The sequence below is a fragment of the Maylandia zebra genome, linkage group LG1, assembly GCF_041146795.1.
Source record: "Maylandia zebra isolate NMK-2024a linkage group LG1, Mzebra_GT3a, whole genome shotgun sequence".
Taxonomy (NCBI): Eukaryota; Metazoa; Chordata; class Actinopteri; order Cichliformes; family Cichlidae; genus Maylandia; species Maylandia zebra.
This window is the reverse complement of record NC_135167.1, coordinates 27461481-27488682: the sequence shown is the minus strand read 5'-3', so window position 1 is coordinate 27488682 and position 27202 is coordinate 27461481. Positions and strand designations below refer to the sequence as shown.

The 27202-nt window shown below is 39.5% G+C and overlaps 1 protein-coding gene across 4 annotated transcripts; it reads left to right on the top strand.

Annotated features, from left to right (window-relative positions):
• The first annotated feature begins 212 nt into the window (after positions 1-212).
• On the top strand, positions 213-27177 carry scml2 (Scm polycomb group protein like 2). 4 transcript variants are annotated; one of them, XM_004543432.4, is made up of 14 exons: positions 213-294; positions 3911-3984; positions 4250-4318; positions 4741-4811; positions 6720-6954; positions 7503-7591; positions 7886-8129; positions 21034-21338; positions 21607-21739; positions 22808-23014; positions 23786-23959; positions 24235-24450; positions 24716-24867; positions 25144-27177. In XM_004543432.4, the coding sequence occupies exons 2-14, from the start codon at positions 3963-3965 to the stop codon at positions 25267-25269; spliced, it is 2043 nt and encodes a 680-aa protein (XP_004543489.1). In that variant the 5' UTR covers positions 213-294; positions 3911-3962; the 3' UTR covers positions 25270-27177. The 4 variants fall into 4 exon arrangements, with proteins under 4 accessions (XP_004543489.1, XP_014267873.1, XP_004543487.1 ...); XM_014412387.4 differs by having other exon boundaries at positions 24713-24867; XM_004543430.4 differs by having other exon boundaries at positions 215-298; positions 24713-24867.
• The last annotated feature ends 25 nt before the right edge of the window (positions 27178-27202 follow it).

Sequence of the window (27202 nt, the reverse complement as noted above, 5' to 3'; positions counted from 1 at the left end):
TGTGTGATAATTAGCATGCCACAATAACAAAAATACACATAAAGAAAAAGATTTTCGTTTCCACGTGACATGCTGTTTAATATAAATACCCAACATGAATCAATACTTACTTAATACAAGGCCTAATTAATATTTCCCCTGCTCTAACCTGGTTATTTTTTTAACAAGAAGGGAAAAAAAAGAAAAAATGAATTACAGCACTGCGCGGTGGACATGCGCGAAGCTGCAGCGAATATGGCGGCTTGCATCTGATAGAAAGTGAGGAGTCTCGCATCAAAATACCCAGTTGACACGGTTGGTACGGCTCATCCCTCTTTATTAGTCTCGTGTGTTGTTTTGTTTTCCGTGCTGCGGTCAAAAGCGCTCAGCTTTCCTACTATTAGCGCACGCAGTGTCGGACAGCGGAGCGTGTTTATACTGTAGTCTGTGCAGACGGGCAGCTCGGTGCTGCCTACAGTAGCTACATAGAACTCTGCAGCTTTCCCTTTGCTTTCTGTTTACTGGACTAATGCAGAGGATTGCTCTGCAACTGAGGAGGAAAAGAAAAACACCCGTTTAGCGCGATCCTGCAGCCTTGTAGTTACACCGCTGTGGATACAGTGTATCGTTAGCAGTGTTTAGCCCGTGTGAGGAGCTCTGTCCCGCCCACTAAATGTGACCATAACCCAAATGAAAATGCGTCACAGACTTTTCTTCACATTTAAATTTCTACCTTCAGCTTATTTAACTTCCTCCCTCCTCACAGGCTGCAAATTTAAAAAAAGAGCAATGCACGTTTAATTTTGTTTATTTATTGTTTCCTCTAAACCTGCATGCTGTTCCATTTCAAAGCTTTTATGCGACTCATCTTTAATGTTGGTGCTGCGAAAACAGTTTGACTTGGAAAAAAAAAAAAGAAAAGAAATATTTTGCTGTTAAAGTTATGGGGTCTGAAAGAATCCCAAGTTATGATCGCGGAGGTGACGCCCTGCAGCGGCTCACACACCCCTCAGCCTCCCAGCAGCAGTAATGTGATCCCTTCACCGTCCTGTCTCCCAACTGTCCTGCCTCACAGAGGAAACACCAGGCCAGGCCGAGAGCGTGGTTTCAAACCCGGTTTTGGAAGCTCGTCTCACTCTTGTAACATTTTATTGAAGAAAAAAAAAGCGAAGACAGTGATGCAGCGTAAATAAACATCCCTCATAATTAAAAAACCAAGTTATTATTCAACAGTTGAGTAAAGGTGTTATTATGTTATCTAATAATCAGCAAGTCACCTTCCCCCATTTGGTCGTTGAGAGTCCACGCAACCGTCTTCATTCTTCATCAGATAAATAATTTCTCACTTTATTTTTTTCTGTTTGTTTCTGAAATGCAGTTAAAACTGAAATAATCAAAACTACCAGATGCTCAGTTTACAGTTAAGAACGTGTAGCGTTACTGTACTGCACTGTAATCCACTATGTTTTTGCTCTCACGTTTATTTTTCCTCTTTATCTTTTGTGATGCTTTAAATTTTATTTCAAAATTAAAAGTAAAATAACAATAAGAACCCAAACCTTTACGCCACATTACTCTTTGGTTTTAAACTTTTTATTTCTTTGTTTTTTATTTTAGCATTTTTTCCCACATTTTCACTCCCAAACTAAAAAGAACAACAAAAATATTAATAATAAAAAAAGAAGTTAGATTAATTATTAATAGAAATAAACAAGGTATCTTTGACTCTTAATTAAGAGTCAGAAAAAGCTTTTGGGGGAAGATGACTGAGATTTGTTTTATTGGCCTCTTTTATCTTTGGTCAAGAAACAAAACAAACTTTCTGTGTTCCTCTGTTATTGCTTTGCTAGCTTTCTTCCACAACTGGAAATCCCAATAATTTAGTGACCAGTGAACATAACACAGTCAAAAATCAGTTTGTAGTATAAGAAAGATTTTTTTTTTATTTAAACATGTGTGCCTTATAAAAAAATAAAAATAAAATCAGTGACAAACACTTTGACAGCTCCTGTTGAGTGAGAGTTACGGCTTTTTCACGTCTTCTCACTGTTCCGTTTTGTGAACGTCGCACTAATCCCAGATCAGTGGCTGCATGAGTGGAAATGGAGATTGTAAAAATTAAGTGCTTCCTGGTCTGCGGGGCAGTTTTGTCTGACCCTCTTGAGGAAGGCGGACAAACCAATGCAAACACTGAACTGGTCTGGAGCTGGAATCCTTTTCATGTCTGCCAGCAGACGTCCCACTTCCACACGTCTTAATGGCTTTTTATGGCAGCTTGGAATCTTTATGGCTTCTTCTGACTCAGTGGGATTCATTGCACAGGGGGGGTTAGAGAGAGGGGGGTTTCAGAGGGAGGGTCGGCCACAATACATTGCAGATGCTAAAACTTTGAAGCACAAAGAAAGGAGACATTGTGAGGCTTCTGAAGACATCTAAACCTTTGGATTTGTGGATTTAATTTGTATTTTTGTCTCTTTTGTGTGCTGTGGATTATTTTTTTTCTTCTCTTCAGTTTGAGCTGTAGCTATGTACAGAATTTGCATGGAGTGGCACTGTGCTGAAGTTTCTCTTAAAATTGATCCTCGGTTTTGGACCAGATTCGGAGCTTAAGCAGTGTGGTAACAGTTTGATTTTCTTGAAAAAGGAGTAATAATGGTTGAAAAGCTGCTAGCAGATGAGTTCACATGGAATTGAACTAGTTAAAATGAGTGGTAGTGAGCATTTGTTGGACATGTTTTACCTCTTTGCCTCTGCTTGAAGTTCATTGTTTGTTTTGCACAATGAACAGCTCTTGCGCATCCTCTACGACCCCTGAAATTTAAATGTGGAAAGTTTAGTTAAATTATAGGTTACAGTTAGAAAAATAACACAGAGGGCTTTGAGAAATGGCTGATTTTCATCCTATAAAATGACTAAAACATGTTAATCCAGCTCTGTCAGTACTTCCCTAACTTGTCTGTATTGTGCCACAATTGGCACTCAAACAAGTGTGGACGCTATGTTTGGTAGGTACTATTTTTAGCCATGTTTGGATTCAATTGGTTGTAGAAGCACTTGACTCAAAGTAATGGTTACAAACGGTCGCCTGGTGCAAAAGCACGGCTCACTATGCTTTTAGGTAATTCACAATAAGAGGAGTAAGTTAGTAGGCTTTGGCTACACAGTTGGATAGAGTCATTTTTCATTTTTGGTCTTTTTCCCTGAGATTTGTTGAGAGTGAGCAAAATATCACAGCATTTTTGAAAAAGGTCAAGCAGGCTTATTTGCGAAGTAATTTTAAACAACGAGGTAAATGGGTGTACTTTACAGATGACAGAAAAGGCGAAAGACGACTTAAAAAGATATTTCAACAAGATTTAGACGAAACAGAGTGCAAGATAAAATAAAACAGACTAAACAGGAAATTACACATTAGAGTGGACTACTACACGGACAGAAAATTTTATAAAAAAAGCTTTTTTCCCCCCCAGTTTGTAATTCATAGAAACTGAATGTTGCCTTGCGGTGTATAGTTTTAATCTTGTGGACAGCAAGCAGACATGTTCCAGACAATCTGAGAGGTCTGGACTTTTCATAATGTAGCAGCAGATCTGAAATGTAATTTAGCTCTAAACTATTTAGTGCTTTATAAAGCTGCAGTAGTATTCCAAAGTAAATTCTCCAATATTCTGGAAACTAGAGGAACGTCAGCTTTCTAAGTGGAAAAAAAAGTGGACGCATTTTTAAAATAAGTTTATAATCTGTTAATGTTGTTACGTGGGCTTAGTACAGAGTATTTTCCATTTAATTATCTGAAATAATCAAATTTCTAATGTTGTCGTAAGTATAAGTTTATGTTACATGAAAACCCTCAACGGAAATTGCTTGTGGCTATTAAGTGGTTACATTTGATCTCTACTGAGATGAACTCTTTTGACTGTGTTATTTCTAGCATCTGTTTGGGTAGCTGCCTGCCTGACTTGACCCGAAGAAGCACAGTCATCATGGGCCGAACGCCACACAGAGGTAAGCCTGCACAGTGCCTTTGTGCCAATTTGATCCAAAAACCCCAAACTAGAAGGTACATCCCAAAACAAAATCCTCGCTGATTTTCTTTTGTTTTTTCTTTCTTTTGTTTTTTTAACAAAGACACGATTGGAGTCTTTTATGTTTGGTATGTTTGAGGTAGTTTGAGAACTGTTACAATGCCTTCATTCTCACAGTAATTAAAGTCTGTATATCAGAAGCTCCATAATTCTGATGAGCCGTTCAATCACCGCTTTGATTTCAGATCAAAAGGAGGAGAAGAAGGAGAGACGAAGCAGCATCACAGCGGGCTCTGCTCTCGACAAGTCTAATGGTTAGCTGTGCAGATCTCTGCCTTGTCACTCCTCTTTGTTAACCCTCTCATTATCAGTCTAATTTAAACCTTTTTTTAAATTAATCCAGCCACTGCAGTGTCACCACTTCCACAGTTAGTAACTCATTATGTCTTTTTTTAGTAAGTTTCCGGGGTAGGTTAACAAAAGCACCCCTGCTTTTCTAACAGTATTACTCACGTTCTTTTGTGTATTTCTGACATCCTGCGCAGACTAAGCTTTACTTTGCTTTTATAAATATAAAGTGGGGATTGCTTCTTTTCCTTTCACTTAAATTAGCCTTAGTGTTATTACAAGGGTTTTTTTGTTGATTGGTTTTATTTTAACACGTGATTTTTTTTACACTTTTTTGACCTGTTCTGTATCTGACTGATCTGCGTTTTGTTTCCGTCCTCTGTGCCAGAACCGTTCAGCTGGGAGGAATATCTGAGAGAAACGTCCTCCACTGCAGCGTCGCCCTCTTGCTTCAAACAGGTACTTGATCATTAAGAAGCTTTTTTAAGATGCCATATCATTAATTTCCCTTTTCAGCATATTGCTTCTTTCCTGGCACAAAAACTTTCTGTGATGATTTCAGACAAAAGAGGTACTTCCTGATTAGTGTATTTAAAAAAAAACCCCACATATAGTATTTGTTTACAAGAAACATTTCAGTCAACACGGTGTTGTGAGTGGAGTTTGTTTCATATGCAATGATCCACAGTGTTGTGAAGTAAGCATAGGCATTAATATGGAGTTGGTCCCTATTTGCAGAGTTTCCACTCTTCTGGCTTTCTACAAGATTTTGGAGTGTTTTGTGGGAACTTTGTGCCATTCATCCAAAAGAGCATTTTTGAGGTCAGACACTGATGTTTGGCAAAAGGGCCTGGCTGTTCTAGTTCATCCCAAAGGTGTTTGATGCGGTTAAGGTCAGGGTCATTCAAGTTCTTCCACACCAAACTTCAACCGATGCCTTTAAAGGCCTTTGTTTGTGCAAATGGGGCTCTGTCATGCTGGAAAAGAAAAGGGCCTTCTCCAGACTGTTCCCACAAAGTTAAAAGTATAGAATTGTTCGAAATGTAATGTTAAGGTGCCGTATGCATGACAAGTGAATTGGTTTCCAGTAAAGAGCTGAATTTTGCACAACTCCCATTTTTATGAGCTTTACCCCACTGGTTTAAGGATTTTTCAGCTTTATGTCATCGGTTTAAATTGTTAGAAAAATAAAAAGTTATCAAAATCTAATAAGTAAAATTCTGAGAAAAATGAAAAACTGGTAAAGTATTACATCTTGAAAGTAACCTTCCAGACATAACTGTAAGAAAAACCTTGACTGGCTCCCAAACATATGAGCACAATTTGTAATATGAACCTTAATAGTTAATTACCTTAAATATTTCCTCAGTTTGTAACATTTGTTATCCTTTTTGAAAGTTTTCTGTGTTTTTCCTCAGCTGTCAGTAAATACATCCATAATTAAAAAGACATCACAGTTACAAACATTACATGCATTAATATCAAAGAGCGCTGTGGCAGCAGCAGCAACGTCACTGAGGATCAAAACACCACAATCTACATGCAACACACAATCCATATCACCTGGATGTGTGCAACAGGATTGTTCCTGAGCCCTCTGCCTCTCATTTCTTTGTATTCTGGACCTGACATAGAGCCTGAGAGATGGACTTGAGCCTTCAGATCCAATGGCTGTTAAGCCATTCTTAATATAGGGAAACAGGGAGAAGGTATGCCAAACTACTCATGAAGTGGACTGAAAATCAGTGGCAAGAGGTCTCATTTACAGCATGTACAGACGAGTTCAGCAGAGAGGTACAACAATGAGTGTTTCAGTCATCAGTCATGGATTGCCTTCCCCAAAGAACAGAACAAAAGGCAGCCAACATCCAAGGAAGAGCTTTCAAGAAACCCGGAGAACTATTCCTGAAGACGACTTAAAGAAATGACAAGCTGCCTGAGTGAGTTCAGGCTGTACTGAAGAATAAAGGTGGTCATACCAATTATTAGCTTTCCAGCTTGGTAGAATTGTAAAAGCTCCGTTTTTGTCTTATATACTGTGTTTCCATTTGTGTGTGTGCACATGTTTCAAAAAAATTGCTGCACCTCTTTCCTGTTTTCCAGGAAAAATAAAAGAAATGGAAGTGGCTCAAGACTTTTGCACAGTACTGTATACTGAACGACATAAAGTGGTTCTCGGGCACCGCGTCAAATATAATCAGATGGGCTAAATAACACAGGCTGCAAAAGTCACAAAAAACTAAGACGGTTACTAACAACTGTTTTTCTTGTAGTTGTTATTGCCAGTACACATTCGAGGAATATTAGCAGACTCATCTTTCATGTTCAAGGAGCGATGACTGAAGGTCTGTTGGTATCCCTTTGCAGTCCAGAGTCCCCCCCACCAATGACTTCAAGGCAGGTATGAAACTTGAAGCACGGGACCCTCGCAACTCTAACTCTGTGTGCATCGCAACGGTGATGGGGATGATGGGCACTCGGCTACGCCTGCGTCTGGATGGTAGCGACAACACCAACGATTTCTGGCGGCTGGTCGACTCGTTGGACATCCAGCCAATAGGAACCTGCGAGAGGAACGGAGACATGCTGCAGCCGCCGCTCGGTGGGTGCCTTCCTGCTGTTACCGGGAACAATTTGGATTATTAAGACTTCCATGTAACGTTCAGTGTTTGTTTGTAAATTGAAATATCTGAATGATTACAGTTCCTAGAAACTAAAAACTTACTCAAATATATTTAACAAAATATGAGAAGCATGTACATAATGCATTGAAAACATAACATTATGATCGGTATTATTTGGTTTTAGAGCATACACAAAATAATTTTGTACTTAATTTGCCTAATTGGACTCTCCCAGTGACTGTATGTTGGAAAAGGGTGTATGTTATGTTGTATGTGTGTTTCGACTTGTAATAGTAGGAAAAGCACAAGTGTTCCTTGAAAATGTTTTCGTCTTTAAGTGCAGTTTGGTGACATTGAGTCCTATTTTAAAATAAACAGAATAAAAATATCCTGCACTTAAAGGTGCTTCATCATATTTGTGGAAGAACCATGTAGAAATCCAGTGTGAACGTGAAGAGAAGTCCTGGTCAGTAATTTGCAGCATTAACAATCAGGTTAAACTGAATTGTTTTGGCCTTGTGTACAGGTTTCAGGATGAATGCCTCCTCCTGGCCCATGTTCCTCTTACGGACGCTCAGCGGTGCAGAGATGGCCCCAGCCTCGGCTTTTAAGAAGGTAATGACAAAAAAGAAGAGGGCAGCTATGTTTAGTGAAAATAATGTTTAAAAACTGGATAGAAATTTGTAATAGTAAACAGTTTTTTAGGGATTTTTTTTTATATGCTCAAACAACAGCACGGCCTTTACTAAGTTAATTTTGTCCATTTTAATCACACAATGAAATCTTACTCCGTATGTGGGCTCCGTGGTTCACTTTCACCTTCTGCACAGTTTATCTGCCATTAAAATAAAGCTCCATTAGATTTGCAGGATTCATTTTATTTGCATGTATATTTACGTGTTTCTTTAGGAACCTGCCAGCCCTGCCAAAAACTACTTTCAGCCTGGTATGAAGCTAGAGGCAGTGGACAGGAAGAACCCTTACCTGATTTGTCCCGCCACAGTGGGTGAGGTCAGAGGTCAGGAGATTTTTGTCATGTTCGACGGCTGGCGAGGCGCCTTTGACTACTGGTGCCCCTTCGACTCCAGAGACATCTTCCCTGTCGGCTGGTGTGCCCTGACGAAACACAACCTGCAGCCACCCGGAAACTTCTGTGAGTGCTGCTTTGGTTCATATGTTTTTTCTCATGCATTTTTAGGGCTTTTTAAAAAATCTGTTTATGTGAATAAACAGTTAAAATAAATAACTCGAGAATGAGGTGACATGGGATATTCAAACTGATACCATAAGTATATCTATTTGAATGCCAGTGACCTCGACCTCTAGGTCAGAGGTTGAGTTTCCTGAAAATCTTGTGAATGCGATAACTTTAGAACAAGGCTACGTAGGATTTTGAAATTGATACCATAGGTGTATCTACTAGGTGGCTGGTGGGGGGGGGGGGAGATGCTAACAGTTCACAGCGAGAAGGTCCTGGTTTCAAAGCCACTGGATCACTGAAGCTTTCAGTGTCTTTGTGTCCACTGACTTCACACCATAAATTGGCTCTCTGTGAATGGTCCTCAGATGGACAATTTCCAGATGTTTTGAACACTCACTGTCATTATATATTTTTTTTGTGAAATTAAAAAACAAAACAAAAACAAACGCAGGCAGAGGTTTGTTGTGTTCAGTAATTTTATCTTAGCAATGGGATTCATGTTATTATGGAACGGAAGGTTCCTATGTGAGAAGTTTGGCTCAAATTTACGGAATTAATTACCAAGCCTTCTATTATTTATTCCTGGTTGGTAATCTTGGTCAGATCTCGGGCACTACACGTTTTGGCCTCTAGAGAGCAGCAGAGCATAAATGCTGACGTGTGTCGGAGCTGTGGCATTACATTGAGATCAGAGTGGCAGAGATAACTGTGTGCGTGAAACATGGTTGTAAAAACCAAAGTATTGACCTAGTTGTTGTGTGCTTTCACTTCTCTTTAAATAGGCTTGAGGTTTTTACTTCGCTTAAATAGAGAGAAGAAGCGCGAGTCTCGCTCTCGCCATTTTAAAGACAGACAGGCTTTGTCTTAAAATAGGAGTGCCTTATTTTTCTGTCAGAGCTTCAGTTTTTACTTTGCATCAGAAAACATTTGAAACTCTTTCAGTCAGATTAGCGTCATATTCTCTTCATATTTCTGCTGACATTTTATTTATTGGTTAGTAAGAGATTCACTGTGTACAACAGGAACTGTACCCTGCATTTACATAGACGTGCAGAGGGACGCAAACAGGATTATCTTGAATAAAAAATCATCTGTGGCAAACTGTGAGGGTGCTAAGTTTGCAACGAGTCGTTTACTTGATTAAGTGAAATTAACTGCGTTTATTCAGTTACTCAATTTGTTGTGGTGTGAACGTTGAGAGTGAGCTGGTCCGTCAGCTTCAGCTCTGTGAGGAATAGATGCATTTTGTGTTGATTGTATTACAGCTAATATGCATTTCTGTGTGTGTGTCTTATTATTTATTCTCACAAATGCTCAAATGCTGCAAACCATATAAGGGAATTAAGAATTATGCCTTTTGCCCAGTGTCAGCATGGATAGACTGCAGTCCCGCTGCACTCCTGGTCGGATAAGCAGCAAGAAAATAAATGGACCTGTGCTATGTAGGCTACGTAGGATTTGTAGCCACAAGTTTGTATATGTTGCCCCCGGTTAGGCTTTTATGGTAAAACAGTGAGGCTAACAGTAAAATAAACACAGACAAATGAACCAACGCAAAGAGTCGGAAACAGTGACTAAAACAGGACAGGATATGAGAAGCACAATGGCTGAAAACAGAAGTTAAGAACAATCACAAAAAAAACTTCTCCCTTCAGTGGGTTGATTATTTACATTAAGGATGTTACAGTGTTTTATATAATGATAAGGATATTCAGATACTTCACAAAAACAAACAACAAAACCTCATTTAAAACAGTCCAATATTTATAATTCCTGATCTAGTAACTTTACACAAGCATTATGAGCAAAATGCTTTAAGTTAATTCATTATTAATCAGCTATTATTAGTTTTAATGAGCCAGTTGAGGTGAAGCTTTAGCCTCATATGGTGTGATTAAGTTGTAGTTAAAGTGTAATGAGATTATAAAAATAACTGAAATAAAATAAAATGTAAATACTCGGATTAAGTATCACTATCATGATGATGTTATTACCAGTAAAAGATGTCATAATCACTGCTCCCTGTTCTTAAGTGTTACTCATTTAGTTTTTATAACAGGTCAAATATTTCAAGATGGTTTCTTTGTCTGAAATCATATAGCAGGCGGTGCTTGCAGAGCCTTTTCACAATAATTATTTTAGTCAGCTCCAAGCAGCAGGAGTTGGAAATAATGTATTAAACTGTAATAAATAAATATAAGAATGTAATCAATATAGTTTATGCAGCACCAGAAGCTTTTCAGACAATGGACTGTCTTGGTCCGTAGTCAAGGTTGTTTAACAAAAGTGCAAAAAATCTGTAAAGCTAACCAGTTTAGGAATGTCAAGGCTTCAGTTGTATTTGTTCTTTGTGTGTGTTGACTTGGCTCGGTTGGCGGGGTTATGACCCACCGCTTTGACCTCCACACAGAGTCTGCAGAGTTCCCTGAAGACTCAGCTTAAGCAGATTCCAGTTTCTGATCTTTTTATCATACATTAGCGCTGCTTTCCATAACTGCAGGCTGTTTTAATGTGCGGTAGCTCGGTCTGCTCTTTCCTCCTTCTTGCCCTTTTGAAGACGTGACAAAGTTGTGTGGCAGCTAGAGCAAAACGGCAATCATTGATTTTTTCCACGGAGATACAGTTTTTGGTCACGTACGCTCGGAAAGAACACATTTCAGTTTATAATCCTCTGAAAGGTTTTGTATGTGGGGGAACTTATTTGTCCTGTTTTGCTGAATTAAGTATGTACAATGAGACCTAATGCCTTAAACGTTAGTGCAGCGTATGTGGAGAAAATTGAGCTTATGTCTCTGGACACTGGAGAGGAAAAATATCACAGGAGATGACAACATAAAGATCATTAATGTTGAAGATCTTTATCAAAGCCTATAATTATTTTTTGTTTGAATAATTATGTGTCTTTAATCGTCCACTTAAACTAAAGATCTATCTTGTGGATTTGTAGCTTTTTTTTATTTTTATTGTTAATGAGTTTTCAGTACTTGTGTAGTCTTTATTCTTATTAAAAATGCTTTTTCAATTGCTGGGAGCTTCTTAGAAAGCTTGTTTGATTAAATCTGAAAACATTTGCATTTAATCCGGTACTGTAAGTCCCTGTGACAATTTTGCAAAGTAGACATGGCCACGAGATAGTGAGAGGCATAGACCAAAGTTTCAGACTGCTCTAATGATGTGGAAAGTTTGGCAAGAAATTCATCTGTTAAAATACTTAAAATATTTATAAATGCTTCGCCAACTATGTGAAGATCTGTCAAATGCGCGTGCTTGTGTGAAACATCTAAAGACAGAAAAACACTGTGCTGCTTCTTTAAGTACTGTGTCGTTTTTCTGTGGAGGCATGTGGGACAAAACAGTCCTAGTGTGAGTCTGTGGGAATTCGAGCTTCCGTTCCTATTATTAGTGTGAGGGCAGCACTGAGCTATTAACTATCAATCAGCGTGCATTACGTGCTAATTACACTCAGCAGTTACGTAGCATGTTTCCATGTGATTTTATCCAGTGCAAAATGCTCAGAGTTCAGCTGTTTAGTTTCTTTGGCTGCTATTTAGACACTTGCCATCCATCAAAATCACGTTGACGAATGGCTCTTGAGGTAGTCTGTTGACTCTGAAACTGGGGTTTCTAAACAAAGTTTGGCAGGTGTAATAAATATCAATCCTCCCCATGTTTGCTGTTAAGGTCATCAGCTCCCATCTAGCAGTTTCCTCGCCTTTAGCCACTTGTTGGTGTTCCCTGTTTGAAGAAGCTTGTGGTACTGAATAAAGCAAGAATCTTGATTAATAGGGAGGTGTGTGCATGTGTGTGTCTTTTTCTTTTTTGTCTTTTTGTGGGTCGTCCACATAACTGATGGATGACAACAGTTATGTGCCATGTCAGAGCATGTTTGCAGTCCTGGGGCAGGGACGTTTGCAGCTTGTTTGTGTTTCTGTCCACTAAAAAGATATTAAATCTCACTGTAGCTCTGTGAATTACACTCAAGCTGGCAAAATATTAATCACCAAAGGTGAGAAATGGCATCGTTACGTAACGTTCTCCATGTGAGTTTTCCACAGTCTTTATTTCTGGGGAAAGCCACCCCCTCATTTCTTCATAGTTTGCTACAAAAGTGTGAAATGGGCACAGCAATTTATTGAAATGTGTGTAGACGTTAATGAAAATACAGTATATGAGGCAAAAACAGAGTCTGTACAATTCTATATCTGCTTGAAATTTAATATTTGGTATGATCACCTTTATTGTTCAACTCTCTTAGGTAAGCTTGTCATTTCTTAGTCTTCAGGAATAGTTCTCCAGGTTTCTTGAAGGAGATTTCCAGACCTTTGATGCTCTTGGATGCCAGCTGCTTTTGCCAATCAGATGCTTTCCAGATGGTATTGAGTGGAGGATCAGAATCTGGTGGTGCTTGGCTGTGTGCGTAATTCTGTCAATTTTGTTAAGCTTTCCAATACCACAGGCTGAAATACAGAGCCACACCATGGCAGAACCATGGAATTACCATCAAATTTCAGATCTGCTGCCGATGATTTTCAGTCCAGTTCTTGTGTAATTTGGATACCTCATCGTTTTCTCCCCATTTCCTTTCTTTAATAATGCTTTCTTTGGCAGCCACTCTTGAGACCATTTCTGGACGGATCAACTGAAGGGCCAGAAGTCTTTGCTGGATTGTTTCCTATGTCTTAATGACATGACTTTCAAATATTGTTTATCTGCTGTAGGTAGTTGTTAGGCCTACCACATCTTCTTTTGTCCTATAATTGAACAGTTTCCTCAATTTGTTTAAGGACACACTGCACACCATGCTTAGATATGCAACATGTTCAGTCAAAATTTCTTCGGGAATCACTTTGATGGCCCAAAAATGCTATTTTATTCCTGTCAAACTGTGTTATCTTTGGCAGTTTTCATTAATTCAACCAAAGAAATGTTTTTTTTTTTTTTTAATAAAAGCCTGCTAGTAACAAAGTACCTACAATAACCACAACACACCTGTCTTATGTCTACACATAACAGAAAACTTGTTAAATTCGATTAAGTTTTATGTTATGTGTAGAAAAACATTACATAAACTGGTTAGGTTAGAGTTAGGTGCTTGAATGATTCACTGGTTAGTTAAGTGACTAAACAATGACAAAAGAAACATAAATGTGAAAATGTTCAGGTAAAAGGACTAGATGGAAAATGAGTGAAAAGCGGCCAATGTCCAAAGACTTAAAAAGACCTTCAGAAGACTGGAAACTATAACGTGAAGTCTTAGGTGTGAATATCGCACCTAACTGCTGCTGTAATTTATGGAGATGCTGCGCTGTCTCGTCGTTTTTGTGGCATTGACAATGATGCTAATTGAATTGAATTGAATTGAACTGAATTCAAACAGCCAGTGTGCAATCGTCTTGATTCATATGAACTCTGACAAGTTGCAGAAAGTGACAAAAAAGTGACACCCCCCCCCCCCCCCTCCCGAACTGACAAAACCTGGCTTTTTATTATGTGGTTTAGTGTGTTTAAGCAAGTGAGTGAACATCCAGCAGTCCCCTTCAGTTTTACAGCAATGAGGCCATTGTTAGTTATTCCATTTGGAAGCAATTTTGAGTGTGACAGACGGGTTAACAGAAGGACAGAGAAAGCCTCATCTGCAGACTTTGTGCATTCTTCCAGTGAAATGTCATTGTAACTCCTGAATTCTTCCAGATGACTTTTTCTTTTTTCCATCTGAAATGAATACAGCTGAGTGATTTAACAGTGCTGCTCCGCCAGCCATTGTTTAAGCTCCTGATTTACTCACGGTTTGTAGTGAATTAGTGCTGCTTTTTTAATGGTAAAACGCTGCTACGCAAACAGTGACACTAACAAGCCCACACAAACAATCTAAACCAGCGACTAAAATAGAACAGGATATGCTAGAAAAATGAATGAAAACAGAAGGTAAGAACAAAAACTAAAAAACAACAAAAAAAAAAGGTATTTAGAGAGAAAACGTCTGCTTTGAACATCTGTTTTTAGTGTGATCAAAACCAGAGTCTCAGCCTTTCTTTGTGAAACTATCTCCAAGTCTGTGTGTGCGTGAGGTTTTTTCCCTTTGTGTGCACTCTGAAGAGGGGGAGAAAAAAGAATAATGTAAACCACTAGACAGCTACCATGTTTGGATGCGAATAAGTGAATAAGTAGGGCTTGGTTGAGGTGTTAATGAGCTGATAATTATCTGTGCATGTGCGAACAGGAGTGAGAGACTCTGTAATTACTACTACGTTTAAAAATTCTCATTAGCTTTCATCAAAATTCTCCTGTTGCGACCCTGCTACATACTTTTGAAAGAAGCTACAGGGGACGCCAAGATTGGGTGTAATTATTTTCCTTTTTGTACTGTAAGAAATTTGTCATTATGCCTGTTTCTTTTTAAACTTTTGGTGTGATGCGTCTTTGTGTTAGTTTATTTGTCTCTTCTCTCTGAATAATGCATGAAGGGTAGAGCTCGTCGCCATGTTAGCACACGTTGACACACGTTGACACACGGCAGTCATCTTTTGTTTGTTTTGAGGCAAATTAATACTTCTCGTCGTCTTAGATTCTTATGCACAGGATTTACACATCTTTAATTATTTCTAAGTCTCACTTTATACCCGCAGTATGCTTAATGGGCACACAAGCAGGAAGATATTGGACTTAGACATTCAGTAACAATCAGTGCAAAGGAAAGAAAGCATTCTTGCAAAAGCAGACATAAAAAACAATGATGTTATCAAATGAACATAGGTCTATTAGTGCTGTAGAGTTAAGAAAATATTTTTTTTCTTGAATCTGCAACATCAGCACTGCTTTTTTCCCTTTAGAAACAGATTAAGTTGTCTCTGAAGGGACTTTTCCCATGCTGGCTTCCTCTGGCTGCTCTGTTCCGCATTGTTCCAGAGTGAGGGTGCTATCCGACTATGCCACTGCTTCCTGATGCTGGACCTGACCATCTTTCATCAGGGAATGTCTGAATAGGCTAGGGTTACACTGGTGGGGGGTGTGGGTGCTCCTTGGTTGCGACAGTGTATGTGTGTGTGTGTTTCTATGTTGAGTGTGAGCTTGCTTGTGTGTGCGCCAACTCCAAGAGTTTGCCCCTTTTCACCCGTCTCAATCAGGACTCTTCTGATCCAGGTTAACCTCTCTTCCCCCCCTACAACCCCTACTTTCCCATCCCCCATCCGCTCCGGAGCCCCACCATTAACCCCTGTCCCCTCCCTCATCTCCCCCCTCCCCGAGAGGCTTGCTTAGAAGCAGGTGACTGATGTAGACTGTCGATATAGCCTACAGATAACACTAATAAAGGGCTCAACTCAGTTCCCTCCACACACCCACTCTTCCTTCCCTCCCTCCTTTTCTTTACTCCTCCCAAAACCCCTATGCAAATCTTACCACCCCTCCCTCACCCCTCACCCCGCCTGCTCATTCATTGGGAGGGAAGCTTTGCAGCAGCTTCGACCAATGGCAAAAGCAGGAGCAGCGTGGGCTTTGTTGTGGGCTTCTGCCGGGAGAAAGCTAGAGAGACGGAGAGAGGAAAGACCCACGGAGGCAAACTGAGAAAGCAGCTGATAGAGGCGCAAAAAATAGACAACAAAGTACAGATGAAGACAGGATATCAGAGAAAGTTAAGAAGAGGAAATAACAGGCTGGGACAGAAATCAACAACAGGCTGAAAGAATAAAGAGTTGCTTCAAAGAGAGAACCAGGAAGCAACTGTTCTCACTCACTAGTATTGTTATACACACTACTGTTACTATCGGCTAGCGGCTGCCTTAACTTCCAGTATTACTAATACTGCTACTACTACGAAAGCCACAACTGCAGAAGTGAAGCTCTTCGTTTCCCTGCCGAGGATTTCCTGGTGAGTCGCCTTTGTTTATCAAGTTAATATTCTTTTTGCGCTTGTGCAAATGAAAGAAAAACTTCTTGTGAGGTTGATGTGAGCTACAGTTTCACACACATAGTGATCTGCTGTCTGATTTTGGAGCAGTAACATGTTTCTGAGTGCGCTGTGCTTCACTGTGTTTTACAAATCTGCTGTTTTCTAACTGAAACATGTCTGAGAATCTAACAAATTAACAATGCTGGACACAATCATGAATTTCCTCAAAACAGGAAGTAGTGGTAGTAGAAGTGCGTTCATATAATTTCTTGTTAATATAATTGAAATGATTGTGTAGTTTACTAGAAAACTCCCGATTCCCTTTATGGTGTTGCTGTATCGAAAGCTAAAAAAAAAAAAAGGAAGTGAAAAGTGATCCTACATTTCACAGAAAAGTTGTTTCACAAGTGTAGAGGACTTGTTTGGTGTGAGGGGTTCAAGCTGCTTTCTTTGTTTAGCTTGATGACTTTTTGAGTCTTTTTGCATTCATTCACATTCATTGTTAGAGACCAGTGACTGCTGCCAGACAGACTGACTAAGAGTCTGAGGATTTAACAGTATTGTTGGCTGTAATTAAGTTTAGAGCTCCATGTGTTTTTGATCATGTCTTTCTGTGTGCAAGGCATCAGGATTTTGTTTGCAGAAGGCTCCGGGAACGATTAATGCACATCAGATCTGTTATATGTGCACTTGTCTTTGACTTTTGTAATCATGCAGTGATGAAGACTTTGTGTGTGTGTGTGGACAAAGACTCTGGGACTATACACACACACACACACACACACACACACACACACACACACACAACCAACTTCCCCTTCTGCTTTCTACACACAGTATCACAGTTAAATCTGCAGCTGATGAGTTTTACACTGCAATAAATTCACTCAAAGGAACAGCCTGTAAGTGTGTGTGTGTGTGCGTGTGTGAATGGACTGTTTGCTTTGAGGGTGCTCTACATGTAAGTGTGTGTGTGTCTGTGGTGTAATTAGATGAGAGGGAACTCTGTGGGGCCCCTTCCCCCACCCCCCAGACAGCAGACACACTTCTCGCTCCGTGATGCCGTTCTCATGCGTGCACGAACGCACACACACACACACACACACACTCTCGCCAAACATGCGTGTTTCCTCAGGCGGTTTCTTACACAGGTCAGTGGGTCGAGCTGGACTTATATAGTCATGATCAGTACCATATGGCTCGGTTTGGTTACATTGTATACATGCTAGTCATGTGTTGCTCAGACATTTTAAAAAGAATTGTTGCTTTTTTTTTTTGGGAAACTTGGGATTATTTATTTTTGCTTGTTGTTATTGTTTCTGTTTGTTGAAATTGATGTTTTGCCTTTGTTTTTTAACCAAAATTATTATTGGTCTTATTTTTAAATCCCTTTTAGCCATTGTGCAAGCCATGCTGCTTTTTTTGTCCCTGCCTTTTTATGTATTTATTATTTACTGATTTTCATACGATACAGAAACAAAACAAAAAACCCCCCCAAAACAACAAATTAAAAAAAGGTTTTTCCTTGTCTCATTAAGATTTGTCACCTTAGAATAGCCAGACTTTTACCAGTCGCAGGTTTTTTAATGTATTCATACACATTACTTATTAAAACCAATGAAAAAAGTGCTATTTTACATATTTAACCCGTGACACTACTTCTTGTATTACGCTTTGTGTTGCTTTGCATCACTGGCTAAGGTGTAAAACTCAACTAACAGTATAATTTTACTCTTGCACATGCCCACTATGAGACCACTAAATAGGGAACTATATTATGAAAATCTTCTTGTCTCTTTTTGGAATGAATTTGAGAAAATATACAAATCTACACACTTACAAAATGTACACAAACCCAGATAAAGGCATTTTGATTGCACATGAAAAGGTACACTGATTTTTTTTTTAATTGCTATGCAGATATTTAAAGAATTGGTGTAATGCAGGAGATGTGATTATGTGCGATTAGCGGCTGTAATGTGATTGCTGGATCTAGGAACAGTGCTTTGTTACAGACACATCTGATAGATTGTTTATTTGTGATGCATTAACAGCACAGATTAGCCTCAAGATCACGTGTCTAATATTGTGTGGATCACCCAAACAGCTCTGACCTCTGGTGGTGTCCTGTAGTGTTTGTAGTTTGGCTCATTGAGTCGTCTGAGTTTTGTGGGTTAGGCTTTTGAGCTGGGAGATTTTGGGGCTAGGTGAATAACTTGGGCTAATTATCGTAATCTGTTGACTCCTTCCTGATTTTACGCGAGTTGCTCCAGTCAAAGTTAAATCCGAATAAAGGCAAGGACCCACAGCTTCCCAGCACAGCACTGAATTGTCTTCACATGTGGACATACAGCAGTTACTGTTTAAGCCTTTTTTGCATGCAGCCTCCTAAATTTGAAGCATCATTAAGTCTGTGCAGTGAAACTTCAAATCCACAGGGTGTGAAATGACCTTCAGTGTGAGGGTATCGGGTTAGCTTTGCTCAGTGTAAACATATAGCTTCACCGTGCAGCTGGAACAGACTGAGACAGCCAATATGATGCGATACTGCCACAGTGACAGCATTAAATGAAAGTACTTCATAAGCAGATTTTAAATTTTTTTGAAAAGCTCAATCATTTTTTTTTATGTGACAACAAAACCAGGATGTGTTAGGATATGACATTAATCACTAGTGTGGAAATGTTACGTGTGGCGTCGGTAGCTGTCACATATGTGACCGGATTATGTTTTTTTGCAGCGGGGAAAGATCAGAGAAGAGCCCCAACCGAGATTCCCTACGGTGAATTAAACCCGCTGATACTGACTGGTACCCTGCAAAGATATTTTGATCTGCCTTTGTAGGGTTTCTACTCTGAGTTCAGCGTGAATGAGCGTACCGCTGTGCGTGCAGGTTGGTATCGCCGCCGCTCTCTGAGCTCGCTTTGTGTGACCGCTCCTGGTGAGCAAGTGAGCCTTCGCCCCCTGAAATAAGACACTGCTCTCTTCTACGCCCACTTTCAGTCATTTCCCAATTAAGCAGCTTTCAGGGCGCCCAGACTGGCCCCTCAGAGAATACCGTAGACCTTCCATAGTCGCTCCATATTGCTTCAGTCAAGGGCTCTAATGAAAGCTTTCGCCCCTTGAGAGCTTTAACATGCACTCTCAAGCCCCTGCTCTCACTAAGCTATACATTTGTATTGAAATAGGAGATGTTCTTTCTTTCTTTCTTTCTTTCTTTCTTTCTTTCTTTCTTTCTTTCTTTCTTTCTTTCTTTCTTTCTTTCTTTCTTTCTTTCTTTCTTTCTTTCTTTCTTTTATCTGGCTACATTTCTTTCACACATTTACTCTGATAATTATATGATTTTATCACAGTGTCATGCTGAGGCTAATGAAAAATGAAAAAGGGCTGCTGGTGCCACTGCATAGTCATATTTTTGTGTACCAGGGGCTGTTAGCTTTCCTCTCACTTCCTTGTCACTTTATTACTATTTTAACACCTGCTGATTGGAATTTAAAGTACCTGTTATTTCTTTCAGGTATATTCAAATAAAGCGTTTTAAGTTGGAAATTGTATGTGAGTTGTTAAGATTGTTTTTCAACATTTCTTTTTCATTTGTTTTGGGTTGGAGGAGGTGGAGTCTTTTATTTTGACATAAGGGATGAAGGCCAGATCATGAGTCTCTGTTCTGGGGAAGCACGTATACGTGACCCCAGCTTATCCCATGCTGGATGTCAGCCTGTGTGCAGTACTAACATTTCACAATACTGATGTCAGTGACTAGTTTTTACAGTTTACACAACATCTGACAACATCCTTAAGTAATAAGAAAAGCCATTGAAAACCTTAAACATTACAACTGTATATTTATATATGTCTTATTTTTATTAATATAGTATTCTTTGCTAATTATTTTTCCCCTAAGGTTAATATTTCAGATATAGGTTAGATGTATCGTTGCGTTTGTTTTTTTTGTTTGTTTTTTTCTTTTTTTTTGAGAAAGTAGCCAAAAGATTATGGTCCCAACTCACAAAATAACAAAGAATCATACAATTCTCTGTTTGTTTGAAAAGTGAAACTGAAATGAAAATGGAAACTCAGGCGGTTCTCTGGGGACTCGTGACTTTTGACTTTGATTTCAGAACGGGGAGGAGCTGAAGACAAAGGACCTGTCAATCCCAGGGGACTCTGAAAAATCAAAACAAGTCTCCTCTGCAGGACTCAGTTATTCATTTCCCGCAGCTTTTGTGTTTCTTTTAACTTTTGCTTTCCACGCTTTGGCTCAACGACCTACAGCAAAGTGGATTCTCTGCACATCTTAATTTAAAGCCTCTGTATGGGTGGAGAGTAAATATGATTAGGGCGCTGCTGTGTGTAAAGCACCATCAGTTATTGAATAATTAGCTGGCCAGCTGAATAAAAGTCAATCTGCAAATATTTTGATAATTAAATAATCATTTTAATTAAGCAACAAACAAAATCCGTAAATCTGCTGGTTCTAGCTTCTTATTTGATGCTTTTCCTTTTTTTCATAAGTAATCTGAATAAAGATGACTTTGTTAACCTTGTAATTCCAAACGGAGCTCATCTGATACATGAGTTTTTGACACCTCTACATCATCAGTGTGATTTTTTTCTTTCCCCTTAAAAAACCTGACGCATCCAATAAGAGACATGAACTACTGTAAGCAATGAATTGCACAAAAATGTGCACAAAAAGTCACATATGCTGATTAATATTTCACTTCATTTTTTTCAAAGGTCAGAAGGTTCAATAAACACAATTTTAAAAAGTTAGGATATTCTAGTAATTATTTCATGTTTCAGGCTTTACGGGGTTAAAAGTTAACTGAAAGAGATGCAGCTAATTGCAGCCCAATAGCTTTTAGAATGTCATCTTTTTAGTAATGAGAAGTATCTTGATTTCTTATATCTCTCAGATCTTTTCCATGTACTTATTCTGTCTCTCCATATCCTCTTTTATTCCAGTTACCCTCCCTGGTGCCCTGCTTGCCCCTGTTTCTTCCACCTCATCTACACGTCGCTCGTCTTTTAACTCCTCCTCCATGCAGACCTCGTACCGACTGCCAAACCCCTTGCCTCCCCTCCCTGTACGCAAGGGTGTCCGCGGTCGTCGTCCCAAATCCCAGACTATCGCTTTATTGAAAGCGGCGGCAGAAGCTGCAGCAGCAGCAGCGGTAAATGGAGCGTCACAAAGCCCGGCCAGAACTAGCACTGAGACTCAACTGGCCCCCAGACCACACAAGAAGAGAGGACCTAAGCCTAAGAACAAGGTGAGATGTCACCAGAGCCACAGTCTCTTGGCCAGTGACTCTGCCATGTCAGAAATGGTTTAGAGAAAGAGAAAATAGTCAAAAGTTGATTACTGATAAAAAAAAAGAAAGTATAAGTAAAAATGTCCTTACTTTAAAAGCCACTGTATGCAGTGCCATCCATGTGAAGAAGAGTTAAAAGAGACAGTTAATAAATGATTATCTAACAGCCTTTGTAGGTAGGTTACTGAGATTTACTGAGAAAGGCTTTGTTTGTTTTTTGGTTCAGAAGAAGCCTCGGGTGGTACAGTCCCTGGGGGCGTCATCAGTTACAGCTCCACCTCCAGAGACCAGATTGAGTATCAGCCACGTCTCAGCGGACAACAACAACCTTAACAACAGCACAAATGTAGTTTGCACAGGTAAAAAAAACCTAAACCAAAACAGATTTTAATGCCTCAATACTAAATATTTATAGGAAGGTTGATCAAATGATTTTGTGTGCTTTATTTTTGTAGACGTTAACATGAATTAGATGAAATTGTGATTGTTTTTCTTTCCCTATCATACTTCTAACAGAAACCCGAAATGGGTCTAACCTGGTTTGTGCGAAATGGAAGAAGCTTGAAATGAGCAGAACTGATTACATTTACTCTGTTTACAGAGATTAGAGTATGTTGGGGTTTTGATGGATTGTAGCATGAATTATCTATTCTCATGATTTTTTTTTAAATTGGACCAAATGGCACTAAAAGGACATAACAAAGAAGAGGAAGATGTAAGTAAGAGGAAGAGTATTCTCTGATGAGCCACCAATGGAAAAATTATTTGGCCCTGATGAAGGTAGTCACGTTGTTCTTTATACAACAGAACCACTTCAGACTTTATGCTCCTTTGCCATGCACCTTGAATATTATGAAGTTTTGCCAAAAACCTCTTCTCTGTTTCTACAAACCATAGCCATTACTCATCACCTGGTTAATCTGGTTACCATCCCTTCAGAGGAAGCATGCTTCAGCATGCTAAGAGGGGACTATGGAACTAAGGGAAGGAAAATCCAACCAAATACAGAGAAATTCTTGGAAAAAACAGAGTGAATCAGTGGTTCACTTTTCAGGATTACAATGCCCTTGAGCCTTCAACTAATGCAATGCTAAAGCAGCTTTGGGGCATGTCTGTCTGCAGTTTGTACGTGTAGAGCTTTAACCAAGAATACTCAAATAGGTTCCTACAAATGACTAAATCAAGGATTGTGTACATGAGAGACTGCAGATTGTCAAAACATGCCAATCATAATGTGCTACGGAGTGGAAACGAATGTATCTGTTTTAAATTAAAGTCTATATATAAATTGTCGATTTAAGTTTTAGTAACAACAGCCTCGATCAAACTCCAATTAAAATTTGTATTCTGCTATCTGTTTTTTTTTTTTTTTAAGTCTAATTCTTTTGTGTTCTTTGCAAATGTTTCCTGTATTTGTGCCATCTCAGTGTGTGTCTATGTGAACAAGCACGGTGACTACGGCCCGCATCTTGATCGAAAACTGGTGCAGCAACTCCCAGACCACTTCGGTCCAGCTCCAGTCAACGCAGTGCTTCAGCAGGCTGTTCAGGCCTGCGTCGACTGCACATACCAGCCCTCTGTACTGCTGTCATTTCTGCAGAGCCAGTCCCATACAGGAGGAGAAGTCATTAGAGGTAAATCAGGAGAACACCATGGAATAATATGTGAACAATATAATATCTAATAATCGATATCAATGAAGGTCGATGACACATCTAACATGTATTTGAGTAAAATGCTTTGTCCTTTTTCTGTAATTGTTACAAAAAGTGACAAAAAAATGATGGTTAAGTATTTAATTGTCAAGAGCATATTTTCACAATCATTATCACATCTTATAAAACAGCGCCTTTAATTTCGAGTTTCCAACACTGTGCGTCCTAGATGGGCAATCAGCCCAGTGAACTTGGTTTAAACACATGTGAATGTACTGTGTGTGTGTGTGTGTGTGTGTGTGTGTGTGTGTGTGTGTGTGTGTGTGTGTGTGTGTGTGTGTGTGTGTGAGAGAGAGAGGCAGGAGAGAGGTGGAATAAAAGATGGTGCCTGTGGCAGCAGCTGATGTGAGCACTGTCTGTAATAAGAAGTGACATGTGTGTCTAACCTGGTTTGGGATTCTGGGATTGAGTCTCCCTCGGGGGGTCGGATCGGGAAGGCTATGGGAGAGGTTGGGTGGGGAGAGGGGTTTTAATTTGTGGATTTGTGCAGGCTTGGCTTGGATGGGAGGGTGTTGTGCCGTGTGGGATGGGGTGAAATATGCAGGTTTATAAATGGAGAGTGCTGCTAACCCAAAACCATCTGCTGTTTTCTTTAGCTGTGAATGCATATTGTGTGGTGTGTGTGTGTGTGTGTTTGTGTGTGTGCGCACACTCAGATGCAAACTAATAGCTGCCATGTTTTGCCTCCAGTGCGGTCAGAGCATGGTATCCGCTATGTGAAGCTGCCCTCTGCCTCCAGTGCTTCTTCTGTGCTGCGGTTCCTGGAGAACATGTGCCAACATCTGGAGAGTGACAGTCTCTTCAGCTCGCAGCCTTTCAGCCCCTACACCAACAACTCTCGCTTCTACAATAGGGCCAAGTCAGGTGGGGGAAATGTGTGCATGTACTGACTGTAAAAGTGAAGAGCTTTAATTTTTTTTTTTTTTTTTTTAAAGAGAAAGATTAAAGGTTGTGAGCTTTTAAGCTTTCAAATTTATTACGAGCTTTGATGGAGTGTGGTGTGTTGTAGTGTAAAGTTTTTGACACGCTGCTGTTTAATGAGTCTGTCAACGTGTCATTGTGTACATCGTGCTTTTTCCCCCAGTTTTCTTCTTGCACTCATGAAGTCTTAATCTCCTCCTCTTTCTTTATTGAAACAGAACCACTGTGTGTTGCTGAGAACGGCCTGCCTAACAACGATCCCTCTAAGGATCCCACTCCGAGCCCCCGCCCTCTTCACAACACGCCAGACTACAGAGCAGCCAAGAGGGAGCGTCCGTATTACCCCGGACACGCACAGACGCCGCCGCCTCTCCGACGAGTTAGCTCCAACCCCACTGAACCTGGCCCAGTGTGTGCACACAGACGAGTGGAGGGTAGGATTAATTACACACAGTCACAGACACACCAGGTTTTTCTTTAACCACTACACAGACAAATATTCGCCTCGTGGGTTTTGTTTTCCCTTTTACTTTTATTGTGAACCCAATTTTTTTTTTTTTTTTTTACAAATTTTGAGACAAATATCAAGGCCGTGTTAACAGCTCACCCTAACATCAAACTATTGCAGGGATCATTTCTTTCCTTTCTGATAATTCTTCATTTATTTTTCCTTCCTTTTGCTCTCATTCTTCGCAGCAGCTAGCTCAACAACAGGTCCAGACCACATGAAACAGGACAAAGATGCTTCCGGAAACGGCGCTTCCTCCTGGTCGGTTGATGATGTCATACGGTTTGTCCAAGAAGCCGATCCCCACACTCTCGGGCCGCATGTGGAACTGTTCAGGAAACACGTGAGTATTTCATTTAAATTAACCTCACTCTTTTTTTATAAAAATTCGTTTTATTTTAATTCAACAAACAGCCATGCACTGAAATGTTAAGTAACATACATTATGGACGAAGACGACCTCTGATCTTCCTCTTGTGGTCTACAGTAGTATACACAATACATTACTTTGCTGTGCTAAAGGAAGTTGTCTGGTTAAAGTCATTAACATTTTTATTAGACGGTTTTAGAGAAAGTATGAAGTACGTACCAAGCTGAAAACATCCTCTTATCCCTACAGGAGATTGATGGGAAGGCACTGATGCTGCTGCGCAGTGACGTCATTATGAAGTACATGGGTCTGAAGCTGGGCCCTGCGCTAAAGCTCTGTCATCACATCGAGAAGCTGAAGCAGACCAAGCAGTAGAGGATGAACGTCTGTTTGATCACTGTCAACCAAACACACACAAACAAGCATTATTCTGCAGTGATAGGATGCAGTGAAGTCCACACGAGCCACGGTTGTAGCTACTAACGAGGACACTGAGATCATGTTAGCCTTACGTCTTGTGAATTCTGAGGCGTTTTTAGAAACCTGAAAAATGGAAGTGCCGAGGATTTCACCGTCAGAACTTCAGGATTTGTGGAAAACACTTTGAAGCAGCATTTGAGCGGCTGTGAATTTGGGGGAAAATTTTAGCAAAAGTCTAAACACTTAAAGGAAAAATGATAAAAAAAAAAACGAAGCAATTCTGAATTGTAGTAAAACTCCCCCAGTGGACTGTTTTAACTTGAAATCGGCGTCTTCTTTACAAAGTACATGAAGTTAATCTTAGTACATGAAGTCAACATTTACATAGCTGTAATTAGTGTCAGATATCTGATCATAGATCATTGTGTTTATGTTTATGTCCTTTTTGCCTTATTTTGAATAACTGGATGCCATAATTTGTCAGTCTTTATTAACTTACCTCTACAGATACACACGGATGTACACTATAGGTTTTGTTTTTATTTTATTTTATTATTTACTGTCTGGCTTATTTTTTTCTTTCCCTGGTCAGGTTTTCAGGGTGGCTGCTCTGCACAAAAGACGTGGAAGGTTAGTTCAGGTACTGGCAGTGAACGTCTCGCTGCATAATTTCTAACAAGGCAATAAAAGCTTCTGAATGACTGCATCTCTTACAGACTGTCGGGTTTAGTTTTGTGCATGCCAGTAGTGAATGTAGGAAGTCATGAGCGTTATTGATGGGTACTGATCAACAGGGGCGCCCTAGTTAGTTTATGTAAATTAACGTGGAAATATTGGAGAAGCCCAGTTTTCTGAAGTTATTAAACACCTCATTTATAATCTTTTAGGTAACAATATCATTTTTGCAGAGCGGGTACACTTCCTATTTAAATGATGACTCTCATTTTTTACAGCGCAGGCTGTAGATCAAGACGAAACGGTTACCGAGGAGTTAGTTCTCTCTCATTTGTGTTTGTCAGTATGCGGCAGGACATTCAAGCTAGTTAGTCTCAGCTTGAACACTGATGTGTTTATATGATTGTATTATGCTTGGACAGTCAAACCCATTAAATACACAGAAGACATACAATGACTGGAAGGCTGTAAGTGTTTTGGCATAGAAATGCAAGCAGGTCAAGCTTGAGCGCTGTACAGGAAGTCAAAAGTGCTCTTTCCTGGTGGAGCACAAGATGGAGAAACTGTTTTGTATAAAGTTGAGCTAAAAAGTTGATTTTTAAAATATGATTTTTGTACTGTAACAAAGTGTATCAAGCGTAAGTGTAATCATTTCTTTCTGCCTGACAGTTTTTGTTGTTGTTTTTTATTTTTTCCTGTGTGTGTGTGTGTGTGCACTGTCAAATAACTACGTACGGGAAGATATTGTGTCTGAGTAATTATTCACAAGTCTCAAAGTATTTATCTGTTACTGATGGCAGAAATCCTCATTTTCTGAACATTTCAGAACAATTTTCGAACCAAATCATGTCTTTTGTAGCTGCATTTCACACTGTTGCTCTCCTGTAGTGGTAACAAGTTGATACTTGAAACCGTTCTTGCTTTAATGTGAAACTCAGGTTTTTAGTAAGGTTTGTTTCTTCTTAGATGTTTTACATCATTAGAATTTTGTGTTCATTGCTAAAGCATAGAGGGACTGCACAACAACCATGTATATTTTCTATGCCTTGTCATCTCGCTTTGCAGCATTTCATATGTATATATATATATATATAGATATATACACGACTTTTTACTGTATGTTCAACAAAAGATGTTTGTTAAATATGTTTGATATGTATTCACACGATTAAACATTTGTTTACATCATCTTAGTGTTTGAGGTCTGAGGACA